The sequence below is a fragment of the Salpingoeca rosetta genome (genome assembly GCF_000188695.1).
Source record: "Salpingoeca rosetta unplaced genomic scaffold supercont1.11, whole genome shotgun sequence".
NCBI classification, from domain to species: Eukaryota; class Choanoflagellata; order Craspedida; family Salpingoecidae; genus Salpingoeca; species Salpingoeca rosetta.
This window is the reverse complement of record NW_004754923.1, coordinates 870,616-892,645: the sequence shown is the minus strand read 5'-3', so window position 1 is coordinate 892,645 and position 22,030 is coordinate 870,616. Positions and strand designations below refer to the sequence as shown.

General features: G+C 56.4%; 3 protein-coding genes across 3 annotated transcripts; 1 reads left to right on the top strand and 2 right to left on the bottom strand.

Moving 5' to 3' along the window:
• Nucleotides 1-243: 243 nt before the first annotated feature.
• PTSG_12223 (uncharacterized protein) lies at nt 244-13,289 on the bottom strand. The gene is made up of 28 exons (XM_004994156.1): nt 12,657-13,289; nt 12,268-12,373; nt 11,084-11,162; nt 8,226-10,781; nt 7,790-7,971; nt 7,335-7,500; nt 7,038-7,142; nt 6,768-6,874; nt 6,457-6,567; nt 6,124-6,255; nt 5,863-5,971; nt 5,491-5,631; nt 5,224-5,300; nt 5,001-5,093; nt 4,683-4,811; nt 4,405-4,492; nt 4,107-4,214; nt 3,727-3,902; nt 3,422-3,515; nt 3,139-3,222; nt 2,869-2,949; nt 2,572-2,657; nt 2,144-2,281; nt 1,908-1,976; nt 1,638-1,740; nt 1,209-1,368; nt 809-989; nt 244-479 (listed from the first exon to the last, which is right to left on the bottom strand). Exons 3-28 carry the CDS (start codon nt 11,142-11,144, stop codon nt 333-335), a joined length of 5,484 nt encoding a protein of 1,827 aa, XP_004994213.1. The 5' UTR covers nt 11,145-11,162; nt 12,268-12,373; nt 12,657-13,289; the 3' UTR covers nt 244-332.
• A 33-nt stretch (nt 13,290-13,322) lies between these two features.
• PTSG_04894 (uncharacterized protein) lies at nt 13,323-17,950 on the top strand. Its single transcript, XM_004994155.1, has 12 exons — nt 13,323-13,400; nt 13,646-13,779; nt 14,030-14,094; nt 14,222-14,308; nt 14,566-14,622; nt 14,829-14,909; nt 15,093-15,205; nt 15,472-15,551; nt 15,752-15,796; nt 15,971-16,061; nt 16,286-17,014; nt 17,212-17,950. Exons 2-12 carry the CDS (start codon nt 13,670-13,672, stop codon nt 17,419-17,421), a joined length of 1,668 nt encoding a protein of 555 aa, XP_004994212.1. The 5' UTR covers nt 13,323-13,400; nt 13,646-13,669; the 3' UTR covers nt 17,422-17,950.
• PTSG_04893 (uncharacterized protein) lies at nt 17,824-21,911 on the bottom strand. Its single transcript, XM_004994154.1, has 4 exons — nt 21,249-21,911; nt 19,673-20,871; nt 19,212-19,448; nt 17,824-19,032 (listed from the first exon to the last, which is right to left on the bottom strand). The coding sequence occupies exons 1-4, from the start codon at nt 21,874-21,876 to the stop codon at nt 18,094-18,096; spliced, it is 3,003 nt and encodes a 1,000-aa protein (XP_004994211.1). The 5' UTR covers nt 21,877-21,911; the 3' UTR covers nt 17,824-18,093.
• Between the last annotated feature and the right edge of the window lie 119 nt (nt 21,912-22,030).

Sequence of the window (22,030 nt, the reverse complement as noted above, 5' to 3'; positions counted from 1 at the left end):
AAGGGTCGGCTTTCACACACGATTACGCTTCAGTGTAGGAGCAGATAAAGAAAACAGCGATCAGGAACGAACAGCTCAAAGTAACAACATAACACGACGCTGGAAGCACACAAAACACACGGGACTGTTGGGGACGATGATGCGGGATGCTGTGATTCAACAACACATAACGCCCAAAAAGCTATTCCATGTAAGAAGCAACGTCATGTACACACTTTCGCATGCACACACACACGCATGCACACACACACGCATGCACACACACACACACGCACGCGCGCACACCCACACTAGAAAGCACAGATAACGTGCGCATGCACGTGTGCGCATCATCAAGCCATGGTGTGGTTGAGGATGGCGTGCGCGGGCTTGAGCTGGCCGCTGGTGATGAGGTGCTTGAGCAGCTGCCGTTGCTTCATGCCGCCAGAGTCCATGGGGATGGAGTCACGCTGCAGAAACATCACCGCATTCACCACAACCTGGTGCGGGTGCATCATTGGTGGTTGGTTGTGGATGGACGCATGTGAGATGGAAGCAAGCGGGGAAAAAAAGTTGGGGGGGGGAGTTGGCGGGAAAGCAGAGACACGTGTGTGGAAGGAAGGTGAGGCAGTGCAGGGAGGGCGTGGTTGATTGGGAGGGCAACACCACGAAACACAGCGGTCACACAGCAAGCGCAACGCCACACTCGCAAAGTGCAGGCATCAACACCAGCCTCCTCCCCTCCTCCCTCCCTTCCTCTCCCAACCACCCCAGGCCGAGTACCGTGACGACCACTTGGAAAAAAAAACAAAAAAAAAAAAAAACTCACCCTGTGCTTGTTCATGCAGAGGGAGATGATGCGTGGGGCGGCGGTGAGCACGGGCTGCTGCAGCTCCTCTGCCTCAACAGCGACAATCACATAGTCGCCCATGCCAAACACCGCGCACCCGCCAATCTCAATGAACGTAAACGCGCGCTCAATCGTGTCCTCAATGTCCACGGGATGGTGCCTGCAAGCAACCCAAGAACGTGCCAGCAGTAATGTGTGTGTGTGTGTGTGTTGGGGGGGGGGGGTTGGTGAGCAAGAAAGTCGAAGGAGTCGAAGGAGAAGCCGGCAAAGCCACTTGTCACTGGCAAATCACCTCAAACAGCCTTCCAGGAACAGTGGCACCTCCACTGTTGACAATCATTGTCACCATCACCGCCACCGCCAGCACTGCCGGCGTTACCTGAGGCCAAGCTGGGTGACGTCATCCTCCCTGTTGCCGACCACAAACACCTGTCCGTCGTGCAGGAACCCGTACAGGCCTGTGCGCGCATACGCCTCCTGTCGCCCGGGGAGGTGCGCACCAAGCAGCCGCCGGTTCACGCTCCGCACAGACGCTTGGGCTGAGGTGGTGGTGGTCGTCGTGGTCGTCGTTGTGGCAGTTGTGGGTGTTGTGGTGGTGAGTGCATGCGATACCAAGGACACGACAACACACACACACACACACACACACACACACACACACACACACACACACACACAAACCGCATACACACATGCGCACCACATACACACACATAGCACATTCACACATGCGCACCACATACACACACACACACAAACCACATACACCCATTCACACATACGCACACACAGAGCATTGGCGCCTCACCGATGCCCGTGTAACGCTTGACGTTGTGTGCGCTGGAGACGCAAATCTCGCCAATCTGCTGCGCGCCGCAGAGCGCGTTCTTGTCCGGCGTCAAGACGGCAATCTGTTACACACCACGCACCAGTGACACCGTGAGGCAATGAAAGGAGGGGAGGAGACAAGTGCACACACAAACACACACACACACACATGCACAGATGCATACAAGCACACACATGCACAGATGCATACAAACACACACACACACACACACACATACACACGCCAGACCTTTGTTCCTGGGACGGGCTCGCCGAGTGCCCATACACACGCCTCCGAGGTGGAGCCACGCTCAAGCAGCTGCAGGCGCAAACGGAGGCAAGAGCACAGGTCAGGGTCAAAGCAGGGTGAACGAACACACACATACACAAACACACACATTCGTCTCAACGACAACCCATCAACACACGACCGCAGATTACAAACACAACACAGCAGACAAACACAACACCAAAGGCCACACGAACCTGGATGCGGTCGCGCGAGAGTTTGAGGAGATCAACAAACGCCTGTTGCCGATCGGCGTCTGGAGGAACCATGCTCACAAACGCGTTTGGACGCGTTTCCAGCACGGGGCACAACGCGTGGCGCCGCAGCTTCATCAGCTGGATGGTGGTGGTGGCGACGGCGGCGGTGGTGATGAGAAGGGACAGGATGGGGAGCAGCAAATAATGGTGATGGTGATAGTGATGATAGGAGAGTGCGAGAGCGAGCGAGGGAGCGAGATCCCTCGTGCATTCCCATCGAAACCAATACATTTGCCTTCCTCTAACATGTATCGCTCCCTCGCTCATAAAGACGTACGCAAACGCGACTCACATGCAATCACACACGCTCACACAATGCATTCCTCTCTTCCACACGGCATCAATCACCGCCATCATCACGCCCGCACCTTGAATGCCGTCTCAAAGTAGGAGATGAGCGAGGACCAGGGGCGGTCACGGCAGAGAACGATGCACCGCGACAGGCACGACAGCCCTGATGGTGGTGGTGATGGCGATTGGAGTTACGTGTGGCGGCGGTGAGCGGTGTGAAGGGATGGGGTGTGGAATGCATGCGGCGGTGGTGTGGACGATACGTGGACACTGATGTGGACACGACACAAGCGCACACACACACTCACATGCACACGCGCGCGCGCACACACACACATACATACATACACACACACAGGCCGCAATTGGCTCACCCTTGTCAAGCTGTGGCGGACAGCGGAGGAACTGCTGAACACTCGCAAAGAGCGCCTTGTGCGTACAGATGGCCACCTCAACTGAAACCCAACACAGGAGGATGCAAAAAGCAAGAAGCAAGCAGGCATGTCACGGTGAGGCAACGCACACGCAAAATATTCGGGGAGACAAAAAGAGACATTCATGCACACACACACACACACACACACACACACACACACACACACACACACACACACACACACACACACACACACACACGCACACACCGTCGAGTTTTGCGACGAGGTGGAGCCAGAGGAGCGGGTTGACCTGTCGTCCTTCGGAGACGAGGAGAAAGGGCTGGTCAACAACTGCACACGCATGCGCATGTGTGCACGGATGTGTGTCGGAGACGTATCGGTGAGCAGAGTGGCGAAAGAACAACGTCCGCGCACATGAATACCAAAAAAAAAAAAAAAGCCCACGTGAACGCAGTGTGCAAATGCGATCAAGGAACGAGTGCCATACACACACACACACACACAACAAATACAGTGCGCAACAACGTACTGAGGTGCAGGTACATCCATGACGCAAGACCGAGGCCGGACGTCGGATCCGCTTGCACAAGAATCGTGTGCGTGTCATCCAGTGACAGCTGATTCTGCAAAACACATGGACCAGCATGCATCAAACCCCGTGCGACACCGGGCAAAGTGAGGCATGCCGTCAACCCAAAACTGCCCACAATCTAAACACAACGCAGCACACACAACACACACAACACTTACACACACACACACACACACACACACACACACACACACACACACACACACACACACTTACAACCACACACACACGAACAAACGGACCTTGAAGGCCTGGCCGAGGGCGAGCATGTTGAGGTGTGAGACCTCGACGCCCGTGAGGAGGCCGGAGCTGCTGACAGTGTACTCGACAAAGGCGGCGCTGCGGCGGTCATCGGGTGTGTGCATGTTCGTGTACTCGCGCCCTTGCTTCGCATCAGCAAACACTGTCTGGACTTCAACTGCACACATGTACGCACACACGCACACACGTATGTACGAATGCGACAGGATTGAGGAGGGGTGAGATGCCAGCACATGCAAAGGGGCAACCAAGAAACACTAGAAATGGCATGGTAAGCAAGCCCAGGATGACGACATATGACATCACACGAACAGCACACCACCACACGAACAGCACTTGATCGCATCATGAGCACACGCACGTCCGCGAAGTTCGGCCTTTGCCGCGAGCTTAACGCGCTGGTGATGCTTCTGAGTGGTCAGCATCACACCTGCGTGCATCGCCTGCGCAACACTCTCCCACACAGGCACTGCGCACAACGCAGGATTATTTGCCACAGGGTAAAGGTGATTGGGGATGAGGAGGCGCGAGCATGGAGGGTGCCTGAGCCAAAACGGTCGAACGTTCGCACGCGGGACTGCACATCATGCGCACAGTTGCACATCATGTGCTCGACAATACAGCGTGTCACAGCACCCATGTCCATTCCATTCACTTACTCATGGTGTGCACATCATCGCGCGTCGTCGCTGTCGGCAGCAGGATGGGGAGAGCGCCAAGCAGCAGACACGCGTAGAAGGATGCAACCTGCAATCAAAAAGTGGTTGGTAAAGCAAGAGGAGGAGGAGGAGGAGCAGGAGCAGGAGCAGGAGCAGCAGGAGGGAGGAGGAGATGACGTGGATGGTTCACAGCAGGTGCACTGGGCGATTGCACACACGCACACGCGCACACGCACACACAAACACACACACGCACACACAAACACATGTGAGCGCACCAGGTCTGGGGATGGCGGGACAATGACAAGGACAACGTCGTGCACTTTCACGTCCGCGTTGTGAAGCGATTGCGCAATCTGACGCGCGCGTGTCATCAACATCTTCGGCGTCACTGCAAGTCGCTTTGCCTGCATGTATGCACAAGCACACGCACGCACGCACACGAACGTAAGTACCATGGACAGGATGGACAAAATAAGACGTGCGTCAGAGGGTGTGTCACCGAATAAGGCGTACCACACACACACACATACAAACACAAGCACACACACACACACACATACATACACAAACACACACATCAAGCGCACGCGCACCTTTTCGTCCACAAAGGTGAAGATGGGCGTGTCCGGGGAGCGACGCAGTTTCTTCACGAGCAGACTCAGGATCGTGTTGGCGCTGGCAAGTTTCTGTTGGTGGCAAGCGTGGTGATTGTGAGTACGATTGAATCGTGCGCGAGGACAGAAAGAACGCACAAATGAACGCACATACACATGTACACGTTCACGCTCATATGCACACGCTCATGAACACACGCACCCTCTCGAGGTGGATTTCCGGTCCAGACAGTTGCGACAGCTGTGATGGCGCCGTTTCAAGTGCAGGAATGATGCCGACTGCATTGAATACGCGCGCACAAACACATGTGAAGACGAAGTGTGAGCGCGGTGATCGAGCGTACTGATGCCCACAAGGAAGGCACAGCACCACCAAGCACACACGCACACACACGCACACACACACACGCACACACGCACACCCACACACACTGCATGTACGCGCACACGTGCACATTCATGCACGCACCCGATCCGTGGCGGTCGAGAGACTCTGCGGAAGTTTGCTCCACAATGTCTGGAATACAGGAAATGGAGTCCACGCACACGTGCAAGGCGTCAATGCGGCCAGAGGTGTACAACTCCGCACACAGCTCGGAGTCCACGCGACCTGATGCAATGCAATGAATGACGTGTTGTCATCGGTGAGCGATGTGACATTGGAGAGTGCTCCACAGAGAGGGGGAGAGCCCATGAAGAGCACACACACATACACACACAAGCAAGCAAGCCACAAGGCCCAACATATACACTTCACGCATGTACACACACGCACGCACGCACGCACGCACACACACACACACACACACACACACACACACACACAAAGCAAGCCCCACACCGTTGATGTTGCGTGGAAGCACATTGTCCTCAACCAAAAGCATGGCAAAGGGGCGAATCTGGTTGTGCTTCTCAATGTGGCCTGCCAGCAGCTGCAGCGTCTTATCAACCTGCAACGTACAACACACAGCGCATGGTGTGAGTTGAAGTGCCATCGCAGCAGCGATGCGAAGAGTAGAGAGACAAGCGATATCAAAACAGCATTATGACTATCAACGCACAACACGCAGCACGCAGCACGCAGCAATGTGTGTGTACGCACGTCCTTCGGGTCTGTCTCGTCCAGCACGTCAAACGCCGTTTCGAGGATGAGGACGAGGCGGTTGCTGCCGGCGACGGAATCGACGAAGATGGCGGCATCGCGACCGCTCATCGGAAGCTCCAGCTTGTACTTCTGTTGGTGCCACGCACATGATGGAGGCAGGATCAAGGGCAAAGAGGGCATGGGGATGATGCGTGGACTTGAGACTTGAGCTGAATGCATGAGAAGCAGCAACACATACCAGCAAAAACAACAGCGGCAGCAGCAGCAACAGCAGCAGTGGTGGTGGTGGGGGGGGGGGGGAGTGACAGTGGCAATGGCGGCTGCGCGCACCTCTTGGCAATCGGTGATGGTGTTCTCAATGCCGAATCGAAGAATGGCAAATCCCTCCACCATCATCAGATCACGGCGCAGTCCCGTCACAACAACCTCAGGTTTGCCATCCTGCACAGGGGCAATGGGTGGTGATGGTTGGTGATGACGATGAGGAGTAGGGTGAGGAGGTCTTCGGTATGGTTTGCGCGCGTGGACACACAAGTAAGGGCAAGGGAAGCATCTAACACACACACACACACACTCACGGACTCACTCACAACCACACATGCATGTGCCCTCCCCTCAACAGCAGCAACAGGTGGACGCACCGCCTTGAAGTTGACACATCCGAGGAGACCGGTGCGTGTGAACTTCATCGACTCGGAAGCGCCGGGAACAGTGACAGCAAACGTGTTGGCAGATTGCATCTCAAGGCCTGGAGGGGACGGGGGCGCGATGGAAGTGGGTGTGAGAGCGGAATTGAGAGGATGGAAAGCCAATACTCAAAGTCAACGCTCAGCACACTCACACATTGCACAACAAACAACAACACACATGCACGCAACAGGGGATACAACCACATACACGCTGTCACGCACCGACGAATTGGGACGCAGCGGTCTTGCTGCTGATGACAATTTCGCCCTGTTCAGTCTCCACGCACGGCTCATCCGCGTGTACGCGGACGACACCAACGTATGCGCCTGTGGCAGCAGCGGTGCAGAGCGAAAAGGCGTGGGCGAGCGTAAGGGCACGAGAGTGAAACATGTTGTGCAGACGGTGGCAACTTGTGGTCTGTACACCAAAACACGCCTACCCACATGCACACAACTTGCACGCACATGCACTCAACGCCCACACAACTTGCACGCACACGCACTCAACGCCCAGCGCACCTGCGAGGGGACTTGCGAGGACCAGGCCCATGTTCATGGAGGCTTGCATGCCCGGGGCGGGGAGAACACACGACAGACGCACGTGCTCGCCGTCTGTGCGGAATTGTGCAAGCGGCCCCGTCATGATGAAATTGCCTGTGGCGCTGAACATCGACACCAGCACGCGCTGTGTGGTGGCGGGTTGCGTTCATGGCAGAGCGTTCAAGGCGTGCACAATACTGGTGAGTGACCTGCAGGTGAAACTAGAACTGCCAAGCTCAAAATGACGCTCAGCCAATCACACACACACAATCACGTACGACAACAAGCACACACACACACACATATACACACACATGCACACACACATGCACACAACCAACACACTCGCACAATAAAAACATCACGCACAACAAAACCAAGACACTCGCACACACACAACAAAAAGGTGTCACACACATGCACATGCAGCTCACCTGTTGGGGAAGCCCCTTGTGAACGAGCGCCTTGACGCACTTAACCACGTCGCGCTGCACAACGTTCTGCAGCATAATCACAAAGCGACCCACGTCCGGGATATGTGCAGCAAACGCATCAATCGCCTCGCGCGTGCCCGTCAGCGCCTTCAGTCCGTCCACATCAACCACAACTAGTGTGTCTGTCACAAGTCGAAGATGACAAAAAAATGTGTGTGTGTGTGTGTGGCGGGTTAGTAGGCGCATCACGCCATAGAACACACACACACACACACACCACATGTACACAATACAACACAAATACAAATACAAATACAAATACACAACCACAAGCACACAAAATACAAATGCACAACCACAAACACACAAAATACAAATGCACAACCACAAACACACAACTACAACTACACAAGCAAGCAAGCAGCATTGTGGGCACCTGCGCGAGGAGACTTGGAGAGGTGCGCCCAGGTCTGCTTTGGCTTCTTGTCAATGGTGTACGACGGAATGACAATTGTCTCATAACCGCACGTGACACCCGTGGCGAGCGCCACCCACATGCCTGGCCCTGTCGTCACGTCTGCCACCACAGACACCTGGTTCGTGTTGGAGAGGCTGAGTGAGGCCTTGAACGCGGCCGTCTGCGCAAACACGTTGTCGTGCGTCATTGCCACAGTCTTGATGTCGTTGTACGTGGCCAGGTCCGGCATGGCAAACGCAATGTCGTCCCTGTTGCTGACGTGCACACCGCGCTGCCTCGTCTTCTTCATGCGGGGGAGGCGGTCGACGAACATCCACGGCACGTCGGGCCAGCCCTTGGGCAGCGGGCCGCGGGTGAGGGCGCCACCACACGCCTCGTCAAGCACCTTGCGCATGGTCGTGTCGCTGATGACGATGCTGACAGCACACGAGCTCATGACGAAGCCGAGCGAGCGCACGCGCACGTGCATGCTCGCCGGGTCGTCTGCCATGGGGAAGGCGAGCGGCACGGGGATGAGGCCGCCCATGGTGGCGCCGTGGAAGGCAACGGCAAAGTTGGAGATGCTGGTGGGATTGCTCGAGTCGAAGATGAGCGCTGCGTAGTGCTGTCGCGAGCCAGAGTGCGCCCTGTCCGTGTTGGCAATGAGGCTTGCCTCTCCGCGGCGGGCTGCCATGGCCTGCTGCAGCACCTCCGATACGGCTCGCGCCTGCTTGCGCAGCATCTTCCACGTGAACGACGTGCACGCCTTTCCCCCGCGCGTGTGCACCTGCAGGGCGCTGGCGTTGGGCACGTAGCTGTACCGCAGCGTGAGCGACTCTGCAAACGTGGTTGCGCTCGTCAGGTCAATCGAATCGGTGCTCTGTGGCGCGCCGTCTGTGGAGTTGTCAAAGGGGAAGCTGTACCCAGACGCAAACGGCTGGCGATTGCCGTGCGGGGACACGCCCACGTTGCCCGGGGTGGGGGTCTCCATGCCTTGCAGGGCGCGCTCGCTAAACGGAAGCACGGTCCGCTTTGCCTTGCGCAGTTGCGTCAGGAAGCGGTGTGCCTCGGACTCTGGCTGGCGCGAGAGCGTCTCGTACCGTTCACGCGGGATGCGCCCCCTGTTCTGCGCTTCCTCCTGCAGCATTCGCTGCACCCGCTCCACGTGCCCGTGCACGGGCTTGTACGACAGCGTCTTGTGCTGCCCGCTGAGCCGGCGCATGGGGTCGTGGAGTGCGCTGTGCTCGCTGCGGCCACGGCGTGCAGGCGAGGAGCTGCTCACGGCTGCCGGCTGTTCATACAGGCTCTGGTGTTCACGGCCCGGCTGCTGGGCAGAGGGCACGTACACGGGCTCGTCCTTCTTCTTCTTGCGCTGCTTGGACGCCTTCTTGTTCTTCTTGCTGCGGCGGGCCTCGCTCTGCTCGTGCGCACGTGCGCCGACGGGGTCCGGCCCGAAGATCTCCGGCGGGAGGCTGTCCACGGTCTCGTACTCGCGGCCCTGGAAGCGGTCTGCGTGGCGCGGGAGTGGCGGTGGTGGCGGCGGCGGCGGCAGTGGGAAGTCAAAGTGGTCGCTGTAGTCGACGGGTGCCACCTGCTGCCACTGCTCGTGGATGGCATCATCTTCGTCCCCGGGCTGCGAATACAGCGTCGCATCCTGCTGCTGATGCTGCTGATGCTGCTGATGCTGCTGTTGTTGGTGGTGGTGGGGGTGTTGACCAGCGCCGGGTGCCACCATGACCTCCTCGTATTCCGTGTGGCGGCGAGGGGACGTGGGTGGACGCACGCTGCTGAACGCCGCGTACACATCCACGCGCTGTGAGTGCTCCACGCCTTCATTCTCGCACTCATCGTAGTCCAGGCCGTCATCATCGTCGTCGTCATCATCAACAGCAGCAGCGGTATGGTGGTGGTGGTGTTGCTGGCTGCTACCGTGGGCGGTGGTGGCGGTGGTGGTGGTAACCTCTGCAACGGGCCTCCGCTGCGACTTGCCCTCGGCGCCGGTGCGTGGTGAGACAGCGCGGCGGCTGGCACTGCTGCGCTCGTCCCACACGTGCTCGGTTGTTTCCTCGGCGACAACGGTCACGTCAAACCCGTCTGTGCGCGGGAGTTCAAGCACGGCGGCGTTGTTGCCTACAGCAGTGTCGAAGCTGTCCATACTCCCTTCGCCGTCGCTATCAAGCTCAGATGTCATCGTGTGGTGGCGCACGACATGCCCATGCTGTTGTTCTTGATGTTGCTGCTGTTCTTGCTGGTGCTGGTGGCCGTTTCGCTGCTGCATGTGCTGCTTCTGCTGCTGCAGCTGTGCGAGGAGGCCATACTTTGAGGGCGACTCCACGCGGTGGTGGTCGCCCGATCTCGGCGTCGACGACCCGCGGCTCACGGGGGAATGGGAGCTCGTTTCGCTCGGTGACGAGGAGGAGCGACGGTGTGACGCCGGCGATCCCGGTGAGCCGGGCAGCACGGACGCTGTTGGCCCGTTGCGCTGCAGCATAATCTCGTGGTAGTACTCTTGGTAGCCTTTCTTCGTGATACGGCCTGCTCGGTTGGTTGGTTGGTTGGTTGGTTGGTTGGTTGGTTGGTTGGTTGGTTGGTTGGTTGGTTGGTTGGTTGGTTGGTTGGTTGGTTGGCGTGGGGGAGGCGTGAGGGGTGAAGGTGAGAAGTGTTGATGGGGAAAGGTGACACAGCGGGATGGGCGGCATGTAACGCAACAGCGGTGTAAGCGCAAGAAGTCACACATGCACAACACACAACACACACACACACACACACACAACGCACAACACACAACGCACAACACGCACATACACATGCACACAAAGTGGCAAATGTAAACTCACCAGCATGGTAGTCTGCCTCCAGCTGCAGGAGCTGCTGCTTCACGGCATCGTCGCGGTCCATGGTGGCCGGCTCGACCTCCTGATAGCCGCCATCAACAACGGGTTCGAGGTGGAGATCCGCCATCGTCGGTGTTCACACGAACACACACGCGCACGCGTTGGGTGTGTGTGTGCGTGTGTGTGTGTGTGTGTGAAGAGGAAAGGGGATGAAGACGTGTACACGTAACACGCGCGTACACACGCACACAGGACGACAAGACGTCCGCGGCGAGGCGCAGAAGGAGATGTATGGCAGGCAGGGATGAAGTGAAGAAGACGCCGATGGGAGTTGGCGGTTGCCAGTTGATCAGGGTAGGGTGCGCGTTGATGGTGTTTGATGAAGAGGTGCGCAATGGTAAGTGACGATGGCGAGGTGAGATGTTGTGAAGAAATGGCGCGCCCGAGACGGAAAGCCGACGGACGAGAAAGGAGCACGGTATTGAAGTGCAGAGGGAGGCGAGCCACGGTCAAGGGAGAAGGTTTAGGTTCGTGCGTGGGTGTGGAGAGGGTGTTCGTGGCAAGTGTTGGAGCGGGAGATGGAGTTGGTGGTAATGACGGTTCGTGCGAGGAGGAAATCGAGAGGAGAGAAAGGGATGATGCGCAACACGGGATGGCACGAGCAGCAACAGCAGCAGCAGCAGCAGAAGCAGCGGCAGCAGCAACGTGTGCCAAATCGAGCAACACACGCGCGGAGAAGAGCAAGGGTGAATGCGGGCCCGAGGTTGACGGTGGCGAGGGAAAGTCGATGGTGATCGATCAGAGGGTGGGAAGCAGCCACACAATAGCAACCACAACAATGATGATGATGATGATGATGATGATGATGGCAATGAAGGCGAACAAGAAAGCACAACAAGTGAGCGAGAGCGTACGCTAGGTTGATTGGTTTGATGTGGTTGCGAGCGAGTGTGTGTTTGTGTGCTTCTCGTTTGTTTTGGTTTGTAGGTGCGTGCGTGAATGTGTGCGTGCGTGCGAGCGAGCGAGCGAGCATGAATGGCGCACGAACAGCTACCCGTGTGCATTGTCGGTGTGCTTTGGTGATGGTATGGCATGCGATTCACACGCGCAGAAACGAAGCGAAGAGACACGGCGACAGGGGGGGGGGGGCAACGAGTGGGAAGAGAGGGGGGGGGGAGGGCACGAACCGTTGAGCTCGGGTGGAACGGCGGCGGTGAGTTGTGGACGGTTTGGTCACGGCCCACCTGACGACAACCAGACTTGTCTGCTTTGACAGCAACAAACCCCCTTTGGCTGTGAGCAACCAACCAATGCAAAGGCGCGTGCACGTATGTGTGCGTGTGTGTTCATGTGTGTGTGCGTGTGTGTGTGTGTGTGAGCAACACGTGTCAGCAAACTGCGATTTGCACACGACGCATATGGGCGAGGCACATTGGTTGTGTGTGGAGTTGTGTTGTATGTTGTGTGTGTGTGTGTGTGGAGTTGTGTGAAGGTGCTGAAGGGCACTCATTCACATGACCAAGAATAACGCAACTCAAACTAGGCCGTGCATGCGCGGGATGTGCGTTTCACGCACCGTTATTGTCGCTGGCAAGCTGTTGTACTGTGCTGTGCTGCGAATTGGGTGAGGCAGCAACAGCAGTTGGGTTGCTGTTGTTTTGGTTGGTGGATTGGTTGCGGAAAGAGAGGAGTGTGCAAGAAAACCGGACCGCCACTGAAAAGCAGTTGGGTGTGTGTGTTGGTCAGTGGGCGGTGCTTTGGCTTGCTCAAGAAGCAGTGTAGTGCAGCCCGAGGCAGAGAGGCACAGTGGCCGATCGAGAGATTGGGCTGGGAACGGGAAGTGAGACGGATACACAGCTCAGAAAAACAGCTTGGCAGTGGCTGTCGTTGTCGATCGTTGTTTTGCTGTTGGTGGATGTTGGTGGATGTTGGATGGTTGCAACTGCCTGACTATCTACCCTGGTCCTAGTAGCTGGTGCAGGAATGTCAAAGGGTGGCAGCGGCCACAACGGCATGGGAACACAGTCGCGTCACCCACAGGCTGCTCGTGAGGTCGTGAGGTTGGGGTGTGGGCTCACGAGGACAAGGGTGTCGATGGTTGGTTGATTGGTCGTGTTGTTGTTGTTGTTGTGTGTGTGTGAAATCGGTGTGTGTGCACGAGCAACGAAGAAAGCAACGACGAGTCCTTCGTTCGGTTGCGCCATTCGTGACGATTGGTGAAAGATACCATAAATTTTCACCACTGTCAGCCTGCCACACAATTCACACACTCACACACACACGTGCACCGGACACAAAACAAAGCAGAGAGAAGACAAAGGTTGGCGTGCATGTGTGTGCGTGTGTGTGTGTGTGTGTGGGTGTGAGTGGTGTGAGATGGGAACACACAGCAGCATGGAACAGCAACAGCAACAGCAGCAGCAGCAACAACAACAACAACAACAGCAACAACAACAACAATGCGTCTCTTTTTCTTTACTTGCAACGTTTACCCCTCTCACCGTATCAGCCATGGCTCTTTCTCATCTTATGCTTTGTTTTGTTTTGTTTTGCTTTTCAAAACAGACGCATAAAAGGGGGTGATTCACGATGAAGCTGACACTGGCCTTGCTGTCGGACTTGTGCAACCAAGACTTGCGCACAGTCACCTCCATCAACGCCTCCAACAAAGGCATCACCGCCCTTGAAGATGACATCAGGTGCAGTGTGTGTGTGTGTAACTGCATGTGCATGTGCGTGTGTGTGTATGTGCAACTCCATTTGTGTATCTGTGCACTTGTGTATCTCTGTGTGTCTGTGTGTCTGTACTTGTGTAGCTGTATGTCTGTACGTCTGTGTGTGTGTGTGTATCTGCGTGTGTTCGTGCTCACAGGCGCATATCTATCTCTCTTCTTGCGCCTTTGTTAAACTCACGACATACAACGTGATGTCATGTCTTGTGATTCTTAGTCCATGCGTGGAGCTGCGACGCTTCAACCTCTCTCGCAACAACCTCACAAAGACCACACCGCTCGGTATGCACAAGCACAGCACAAGCACATGACATTCCATGATTCCACGTTCGGGCGCACACGCTTGGCACCGCATGCACTTTGTTTGCACAAACGTTCACGGTTGTGGCGCTGCCGTGTTGTCCTTCAGGTGATTTGAAACAGCTGTCGCTGTTGGACGTCTCACACAACTCGCTCCGCGCTATCAAGGGCCTCACAAAGCTGACAAACCTCATCAGTGCGTATCATGGCATCTACGCATGCTTACTTTCATTCACCCCCACCCAATACGCACTCACTCACAGTTACACTCACTCACTCACTCACTCACTCACTCACTCACTCACTCACTCACTCACTCACTCACTCACTCACTCACTCACTCACTCACTCACTCACTCACTCACTCACTCACTCACTCACTCACTCACTCACGGTTCAAACTTGGGGTGCTCCCTGCTCACGTTGTGTCTGAATGACATGTGCTTGCTGCAGCACTCAAGGCCAGCCACAACAACCTCGCCAGCATCCAGCACGTCGCAGACGTTCGAAGTCAGTGCCTTGTGCGGCTCCATTTGCACATGTGATCACACACGCACACACACGCACACCAGCTGTGTGAGTGGGAGCATGTCAGCTTTCACGTGCACGCCAGAGTAATGCCATGTCAACTCACTCACACACACGCATACACTCCCACACAAACGCACTTACACGCAAACACAACCACACACATGCGTGTACTGTGCTTGTGGCAGGCTTGAAGGCGCTTGTCGTGAACAACAATCAGATCAAGAGCATCGATGGTGTCAGACTCCTTGCTAATCTCGACGCTCTCGGTATGCAACGAGAGAGAAGGGAGAAGATTGTGCTGTGATGCTCTTGTGTTAGCGCACACTTTCTCGTGCGGGAATTGCTGCTGTGCGTCTCGCACTCAAGTTTGCGTCTCACCAACGCGCGACAATGCGCCCATTACACACACACACACGCACACACACACACGCGCGCGCGCGCGATCGTAGTCGCCTCGCATAACCTGATTGAGGAGATTGATGCCAAGACGTTCAATTCGCTCAAGGAGCTGCGCAAACTTGCACTCTCGCACAACATGCTGCGTCAAGTGCCCAACCTGAAGGTGTGCCGACATTTGTTTCTTTGGTTATGTGTTGTGTTTGTGTGTCTGTTTGTGTGTGTGTGTGTTTGTTTGTGTGTGTGTGTGTGTGTGTGTGTGTGTCTGTCTGTCTGTCTGTCTGTCTGTGTTTGTGGTTTTGTCGGTTGCGCATTGAGAACCGCTCAGCAAATCACTGCCAACTTTCTCCGTCACCGTTTGCTGCCCATCGTCTCATCACCACCACCAACACCGACACCACACCACGTCTTGGGTTGTGGACAAATGTGCAGGCGTGCACGAGTTTGAAGGAGCTGCGACTCAACAACAACAAAATCACGGCCCTCCCAGAGGCGCTCATGTTCAACTTGCAGTGAGTGATCCTGGGTGTTGCTTTGTGGCTTCACGTGTGCATATGAAGTATGTGTGCGTGCGTGTGTGTGTGTGTGTGTGTGTGTGTGTGTGTGAAGGGCGTTTGTATCGGCACTGTTCGGTTGCCATCTGTTTGCGTACGCGCTCGTGGCTGCTTCGCTTACCCCTTACACCCTGCATCACCATCACCACCACTTTCAGCCTCTGTCTCCTCGATGTCGGCAAGAACCTCATTCGCTCCTTTGAGTGCGTTCGATCACACACACACACACATGCGGACACATGTGAACACGCACACGCGCACATGCAAACACACATGTCATGGAAGCCACAGTACATTACCGCATTTACACCAGCACAGCTCACCCCCATGTTCAATTTCACCGTGGCGCTCATCCACATGTGTGTGTGTGTGTGCAGTGACATTGCTGTGTTGGGCCACCTCAAGTTCCTCACGAACCTCAATCTGCGTGGCAACCCCATCTGCGAGCTGGACGATTACGCAACAAAGGTGGGGCACGTGCCAGCCTCTACTTCAACGTTTCACCCACGCACTCACTCCCTCACTCACAAACACACCCTCAAACACACCCTCACTCACTGACACACACACGCATACTCACTCACGGTCTCTCTCACTCACTCTCTCTCTCTCTCTCTCTCACGGTCTCACGGTCTCACGTTCTCACTCACTCGCCCACTCACTCACCAACGCTGACACGCCACACATGATAGATCCGAGCGCTTGTGCCGTCGCTGCAAGTGCTGGATGGGAAGCCACTTGTGCCGAAGAAGACGCGCGGAAAGCGGTTTGCAGAGAAAATGAAGATTAAGCAGCACCAGCAGCACGGCAGCGGCGATGGTGATGGTGATGGTGGTGACGGTGTGAGGAATGCAGTTGGTCGGAAGGGTACAGAGGGAAAAGCGAGTGGTGCGAGGAAACAGCGCGGCGGGCAACGTGGCGCTGGTGGAGATGACACTGCGGAGGAACAGAAGCAGCAGCACGCGAAGCGGCACAAGGCAGCAGACAGCAGCACCGACAGCAGCGGTGCTGGTGGAAGGCATCATCAGGAGAAGCAACAGCACAAGCAGCGCGGCAAGGACTCGAGGAGAAAAGGAGGTGACAGCCGTGACAATGAAGATAAGGATGGTGGTGATGGACACATGGCCAAGCGGGCAAAGCTAGGCAAACAGGTGCAACAGCAGCAGAAAAGGAGAGGAGAAGAGCAAAGGGAAGTTGGGACAAAGGGAGAGATGAAGGCGGATGACAAGAAAGCGGCCAACAAGAAGACGCAGAGCAGTGCTGCGCAACACAGCAGTGACGGGGCGACACTGAGAGGCGAAGCAGGCGACCAGGAGAAGGACGACAAGCGTGCTGCTGCTGATGACGCTGCAACTGCTGCAGATACGGAGAGAAGTGAATCTGCATCAAAGGAGCTGGACAAGAAGGCAATCGAACTCAATGTATGTTTAAGAATGGCACGCTGCCTGCATCTTGGTGCTGCAACTGTCGTCTTCTTGTCCCTGTCTGCAATACCCCAGGCCTCTCTGTCTGCCGCCTTTGTTTCAAACATTCCCACTCACTTCACCCCCATTTGCAACTGCTTGCACATGTGTGTGTGTGTGTGTGTGTGTGTGTGTGTGTGTGTGTGTGTGTACAGGTGAACAACCCTGTCAAGTCTGGCATTCTTGCAGTGAGGCCTGGCAAGGCGCTGCTGAAGAAGAACAAGAAGGGCAGGAAGGACAAGCAAGGGCAGAAGGGCAAGAAGGGCAAGAAGAAAAATGCTGGTGATGCGGATGGGAAGAAGACGGTGTTGACGGAGGAGGACTTTGTGGCCGTTGATCCTCTTGCCAGCGTTGGCCAGTGGTAGTTGTGTGTGTGTGTGTGTGGATTTGTGTGTGTGTGTGCATCTGTGTGTGTGTGTGTGTGTGTGTGCATCTGTGTGTGTGCCTGTGGATTTGTTCTGGCATGCGTTCTTGCAAGCATTTACGTTGTTCATTTCCGTAGTGCACTTGTTCTGTGCACATCTCACGCTTGCGTATTATCCTCTGCAACAGTTGGCGCGTGCTTTCGTGTGCTGTTGCTCTTGAACGTCTGTACTAATCGTGTGGTATTTGGCGCACCTCCATTGAACCATGCAACGACACTGCACAAGTGTGTCACGTGTGTCGTTGTGGGAGTTGTGTGCCCTCGCTTGCTCGTCTTCAAGGCAGTCGCTGACGCGTCTTTCATCGTGTCTTTGTGACATGACATGAGATGACATCCTTGCTTCTGGCTGTTTTTTTCTTGCTTCTTGTGTGTATTCCACAACCATTCATGTCCATGCACATTAAAATGCACAATCGACTTCATACAATACACATGCGCGCACCCTCTGCGTCTTTCCTCAATCAATACACACACGCACACAATGCACACACTCACTCTCACTCACTTATTCACTCATTCACACACTCTCTCACACACACACTCACTCACTTACGCACGCACACACTTCCCCCTCGCCCCTCCACCTCGATGAATAGTTTTGCCTCGCACTGTGTCACGATGCCCCCTGCAACGCTTGCTTGAGGGCCTGAATCGATGATCGACGGCGCGTGTGTGTGTCTGTGTTGACCTGCAGCCACTCGTGCAAGCCAGCGAAAGGGCGACCGACTGCTGATGGTGCAGACATCTTGCGCCCCGCGAATGCAAACGCTGATGATGTCGCTGCTGTTGCGCTTGCTCGCGCTGTTCTACTGCTTTGTACGTTGTCTGCAACTGTTGTCACTGCTGGATCTCGGCTGCCCAATCTGTGTTGGCTGCCGCCGCCTTCCCTTGCCCAGGTTGCTCGTCGACGCGGTGTGTGTGATGATGACACGCCCGCGCTGTCGTCGCGGCCCACCTTGCCTGCAGGCACGAGCTCTGCCGCCGATGTCCTTGCACTCTTCCTTGAGCTGCGCCTCCTATCCCTGCGCCTGCTTTCGCGTCGCCGCCTAAGCCACTTTTCCAGGTGCTTGGCGTCCACACGGACAGCCGCAGCCTGTGGACTTGCCAATGCCTCGTACATGGCCGCCACCACTTCATCGTCGCCATCACCGTCATCGCCAGTCCGCCCCTCTCCCGCAATGCCGCCCTCCACCTCGCTCGCCATTTGCAACAGCTTCTCCAAGTCCTCATACGCCCCAGCGTCAGCGTCAGGCACTCCTCTGCCACCATCACCCACAACATCACTGTCGCCTCCATGTGCTGGGGCACTTGCTTCGATCCCAACGCTTCTGCCGGATGTGTCCCCTTGCTCCCCATCACCACTCCTCTGATTGCTGTTAATACCGTTGCCGCTGCTGCCGCTGCCGCCGCCAATCTTGGACAGCGAGAGCTCGAGAGCCAGCACCTCCATGCGCAGCTTCTTCGACGCCACCTCCGTCTCCAGCTCGTCGATGTACGACCGCTGCTGGCCAACCAGGTTGCGCAGTTGCGCCAGCATCCGCCCAGCACGCTCCTGCAGGAACCACGCATGTGCACACGCGTTTGAATGGGAATGGTGGAGAACAAGCACATGGAGATACGCATGGACAATGCACCCACCATGTCGTTGCCAGTGGCCTCCTCCTCCTCCTCCTGTTTCTCCTTCACCACCTCCTTTGGATGCTCTCACCCCCTTCCTTCTGTAGCGCTCACCTCGAGCGCCGTCTTGGTTTCCCGCACGCTCGCGAGTTCCTTGAGGAGCACAGAGACGCGCTTCTCCGATGCCTGTGCAGCCTGCTGCATCTCCTCCGCTTTGTTGCGCAGTTGCTCTTCAGCCTCATTGTCCATGCGGCTCAACTCCGCCGCGAGCGTCTCCGTCGTCTCCCACCGTTGCTCGTGCTGCGCCAGCACAGACTTTGCAAGCTGTCCGCGCACCTCCCCAAGCACGCTCTATCGTATTGATGGTGGTTGAATGGTGGTGATTGACATGAATGAGAGAAAGAAACAGGGAATGAGGGCATGTGCACACGAGGTTGGAGTCAGGATATGTGGGAAACCAACAAATCCCGCAACACACGCACACGCACACGCACACGCACACGCACACGCACACGCACACGCACACATCCACACATCCACACCAACACAACAACGTGTCTCCCTGCCTGCGTCACCTTGAGGGAAGCAATTTCGTCCTGCTGCTGCGCGGCTTCCAGTTCGAGCTCGTTGATGCGCTGCGCTTTGAGCGCATGTGCGTCTTGCAGCTCCACCAGCTGACTAACAAGCTGCGTCTGCTTGTTGAGGTCACTGGCCGCTGCGGCGCTCGCCTTGTGCTGCTCGTGCATGGATTCCCGCAACAGCTGATTATCTGTCAGCAGCTTCGCCCTGTCGACGTGCAGCTCCTTGATCTGGCGCACGTGCTCCTCCCGCTCCCCGGCGAGCTTTGCGTTCTGCTCGTTCAGCCTGTCCACCTGCAGCCGAAGCGCGCTCGTTGCGTCTGCGTGGCGTGCCTTGAGGTCTTCAATCTGCCGCTGGTGCTTGGCCTCCATTAGCGACACGGTCGCGTTGAGCTGATTCTCCGTCTCACCAATATGCACGTCGGCAAGGTCGGACGCGTGGTGCAGCGCCTCTTTAGCGGCGTCGACCTCCCGCTGCAGGTGTCGCACCTCCTCATCCTTGTCCACAAGCTGCTGTTTCAACACCTCAACCTGGCTGCGGAGCAGGCGCACCCCCGTGTCCACCAGCACCGCTGCGCGCTGGCGCGAGGGCGTCTTGCGCCGCACCGTGGCCGGCGATGCCATGGCGCTGTGGGGTGTTGATGGCAGTGAACGATGCAATGACACGTCACCCGAGAAAAGCGCAGACACGCGACCAACTGGACTGGCTGTGCCGTGGAGATGGTGGGGGTGTTGGTGGTGTTGGTTGTGTTCTTGCTGCTGTGCTTGGGCCATGTGGGGTGGAAGGTGTGGTCGTGTGAGATGGTGGGCTGGGGTGGATGTGACGGGAGGTCCGTCCTGACGGCGGGAGAGCGGGGATGGCGCCGAGACCCCATTGACCAGGGTCATGGTCATCGCTGCCGTGGCCATGGCAGCACCCGCGTCTGTCATCATCTCACTGACATCGCCTCGGCTATCACTGATGTCGTCAGCCTCCTCATCGCCATCGGAGTCAGCGTGCATGCTCTGGAACGCTTCCAGCAGGTCCTCGGCCGTGACATCCTCGTGCTGCCCGTCTTCCACCAAGCTCTCTGGGATTGGTGGCAACGGGATGTCTTCGCTCAACTCCTCCCAGCGCGTCTGCAGCTCCTCAACGCTGACATATCCTCTGCCTTCCGGATCCAACAAATCAAAGATGACTTTGGCGCTCAACCGCTCTGTGAGTGTGAGTGCGAGGGTGTGCGTGCGTGTAGGAGTGTGTGCGAGAGTGTGAGTGTGTGTGTGTGTGTGTGTTATGTTGTGTGTGTGTGTGTGTAGGAGTGTGTGAGTGAGTGCGAGGGTGTGAGTGCGAGGTGTGGGAGGGTGTGAGTGAGTGTGAGTGTGAGTGTCAGTGTCAGTGTGAGTGTCAGTGTCAGTGTGTGCGAGGGTGTGAACGTGTGAGTGTGAGTGTGACTGCGAGCGTGTGAGGTGGGTGTTCTAGTGTGTGGATGTTTTGTGTCTGTGTCTCTGTGATTGAACTCTGCACACACACACATACACGCTCACATATACACGCACAGCAACACAGACTGACAGTCGCATCAACCATGCGCACCTGGAGATGGCTGTCGTCGGGTAGCTGGTGAGCCAAACGCCTCTCGGCTAGATGGCCGCGTCCTGCTGTCATTCAGTGAAGCCAGTGTGCTTGTTGTGGTTGTTACAGCGGCTGTGGGGGTGCCGGTGCTTTGTGATGATGCAGCGACCCTCGTTGCTGGTGGGCCCCTGGTTACCGAAGCCTGCAGAGCCGATGGTGTTGCTGTATCGTTGGAGGCGGCCTTTGTTGCTGTTGTTTGGGCATTATGATTATTTGGGACATCTGTCTCGACTGTCGAAGCGGTGGCGTTGTCTCCGTGTTGTGGCACTGCATCGGTGCTGTTGTCGTTGCTGGCAACGGAGGCACTCATGGACCCAGACGCGGCACTGAGGGCTGTGTAGATGGCGTGCTGGAACTCGTCCAGAGAGATTGCGCCATCCTCATCGTGGTCTGCCTGCTGCAGGACGCTGCGAAAGTGCGGCAGGTCTGCTTGCTTCACCAGCCCTTGCTGGTGCACGTAGTGCAAAATGTTGTCGATGGCCACCAGCACCGGAGCGCCATCCTCATTGCCACTATCGCCTCCCCTTCTTCTGATTCTTCCATCTTGCTGTGCACAGCACACAAACAGCTCCTTCAATCGCTCCTCCATGTACGTGTGTATGTGTTTGTGTGTGTGTGTGTGTGTGTGTGTGTGTGTGTGTGTGTGTGTGTGTGTGTGTGTGTGTGTGTGTGTGTGTGTGTGTGTGACTGTATTGCGGAGGAAGGTGCTGGGTGTCTGGGTGCGGTCTGTGCCTGTACGCCTG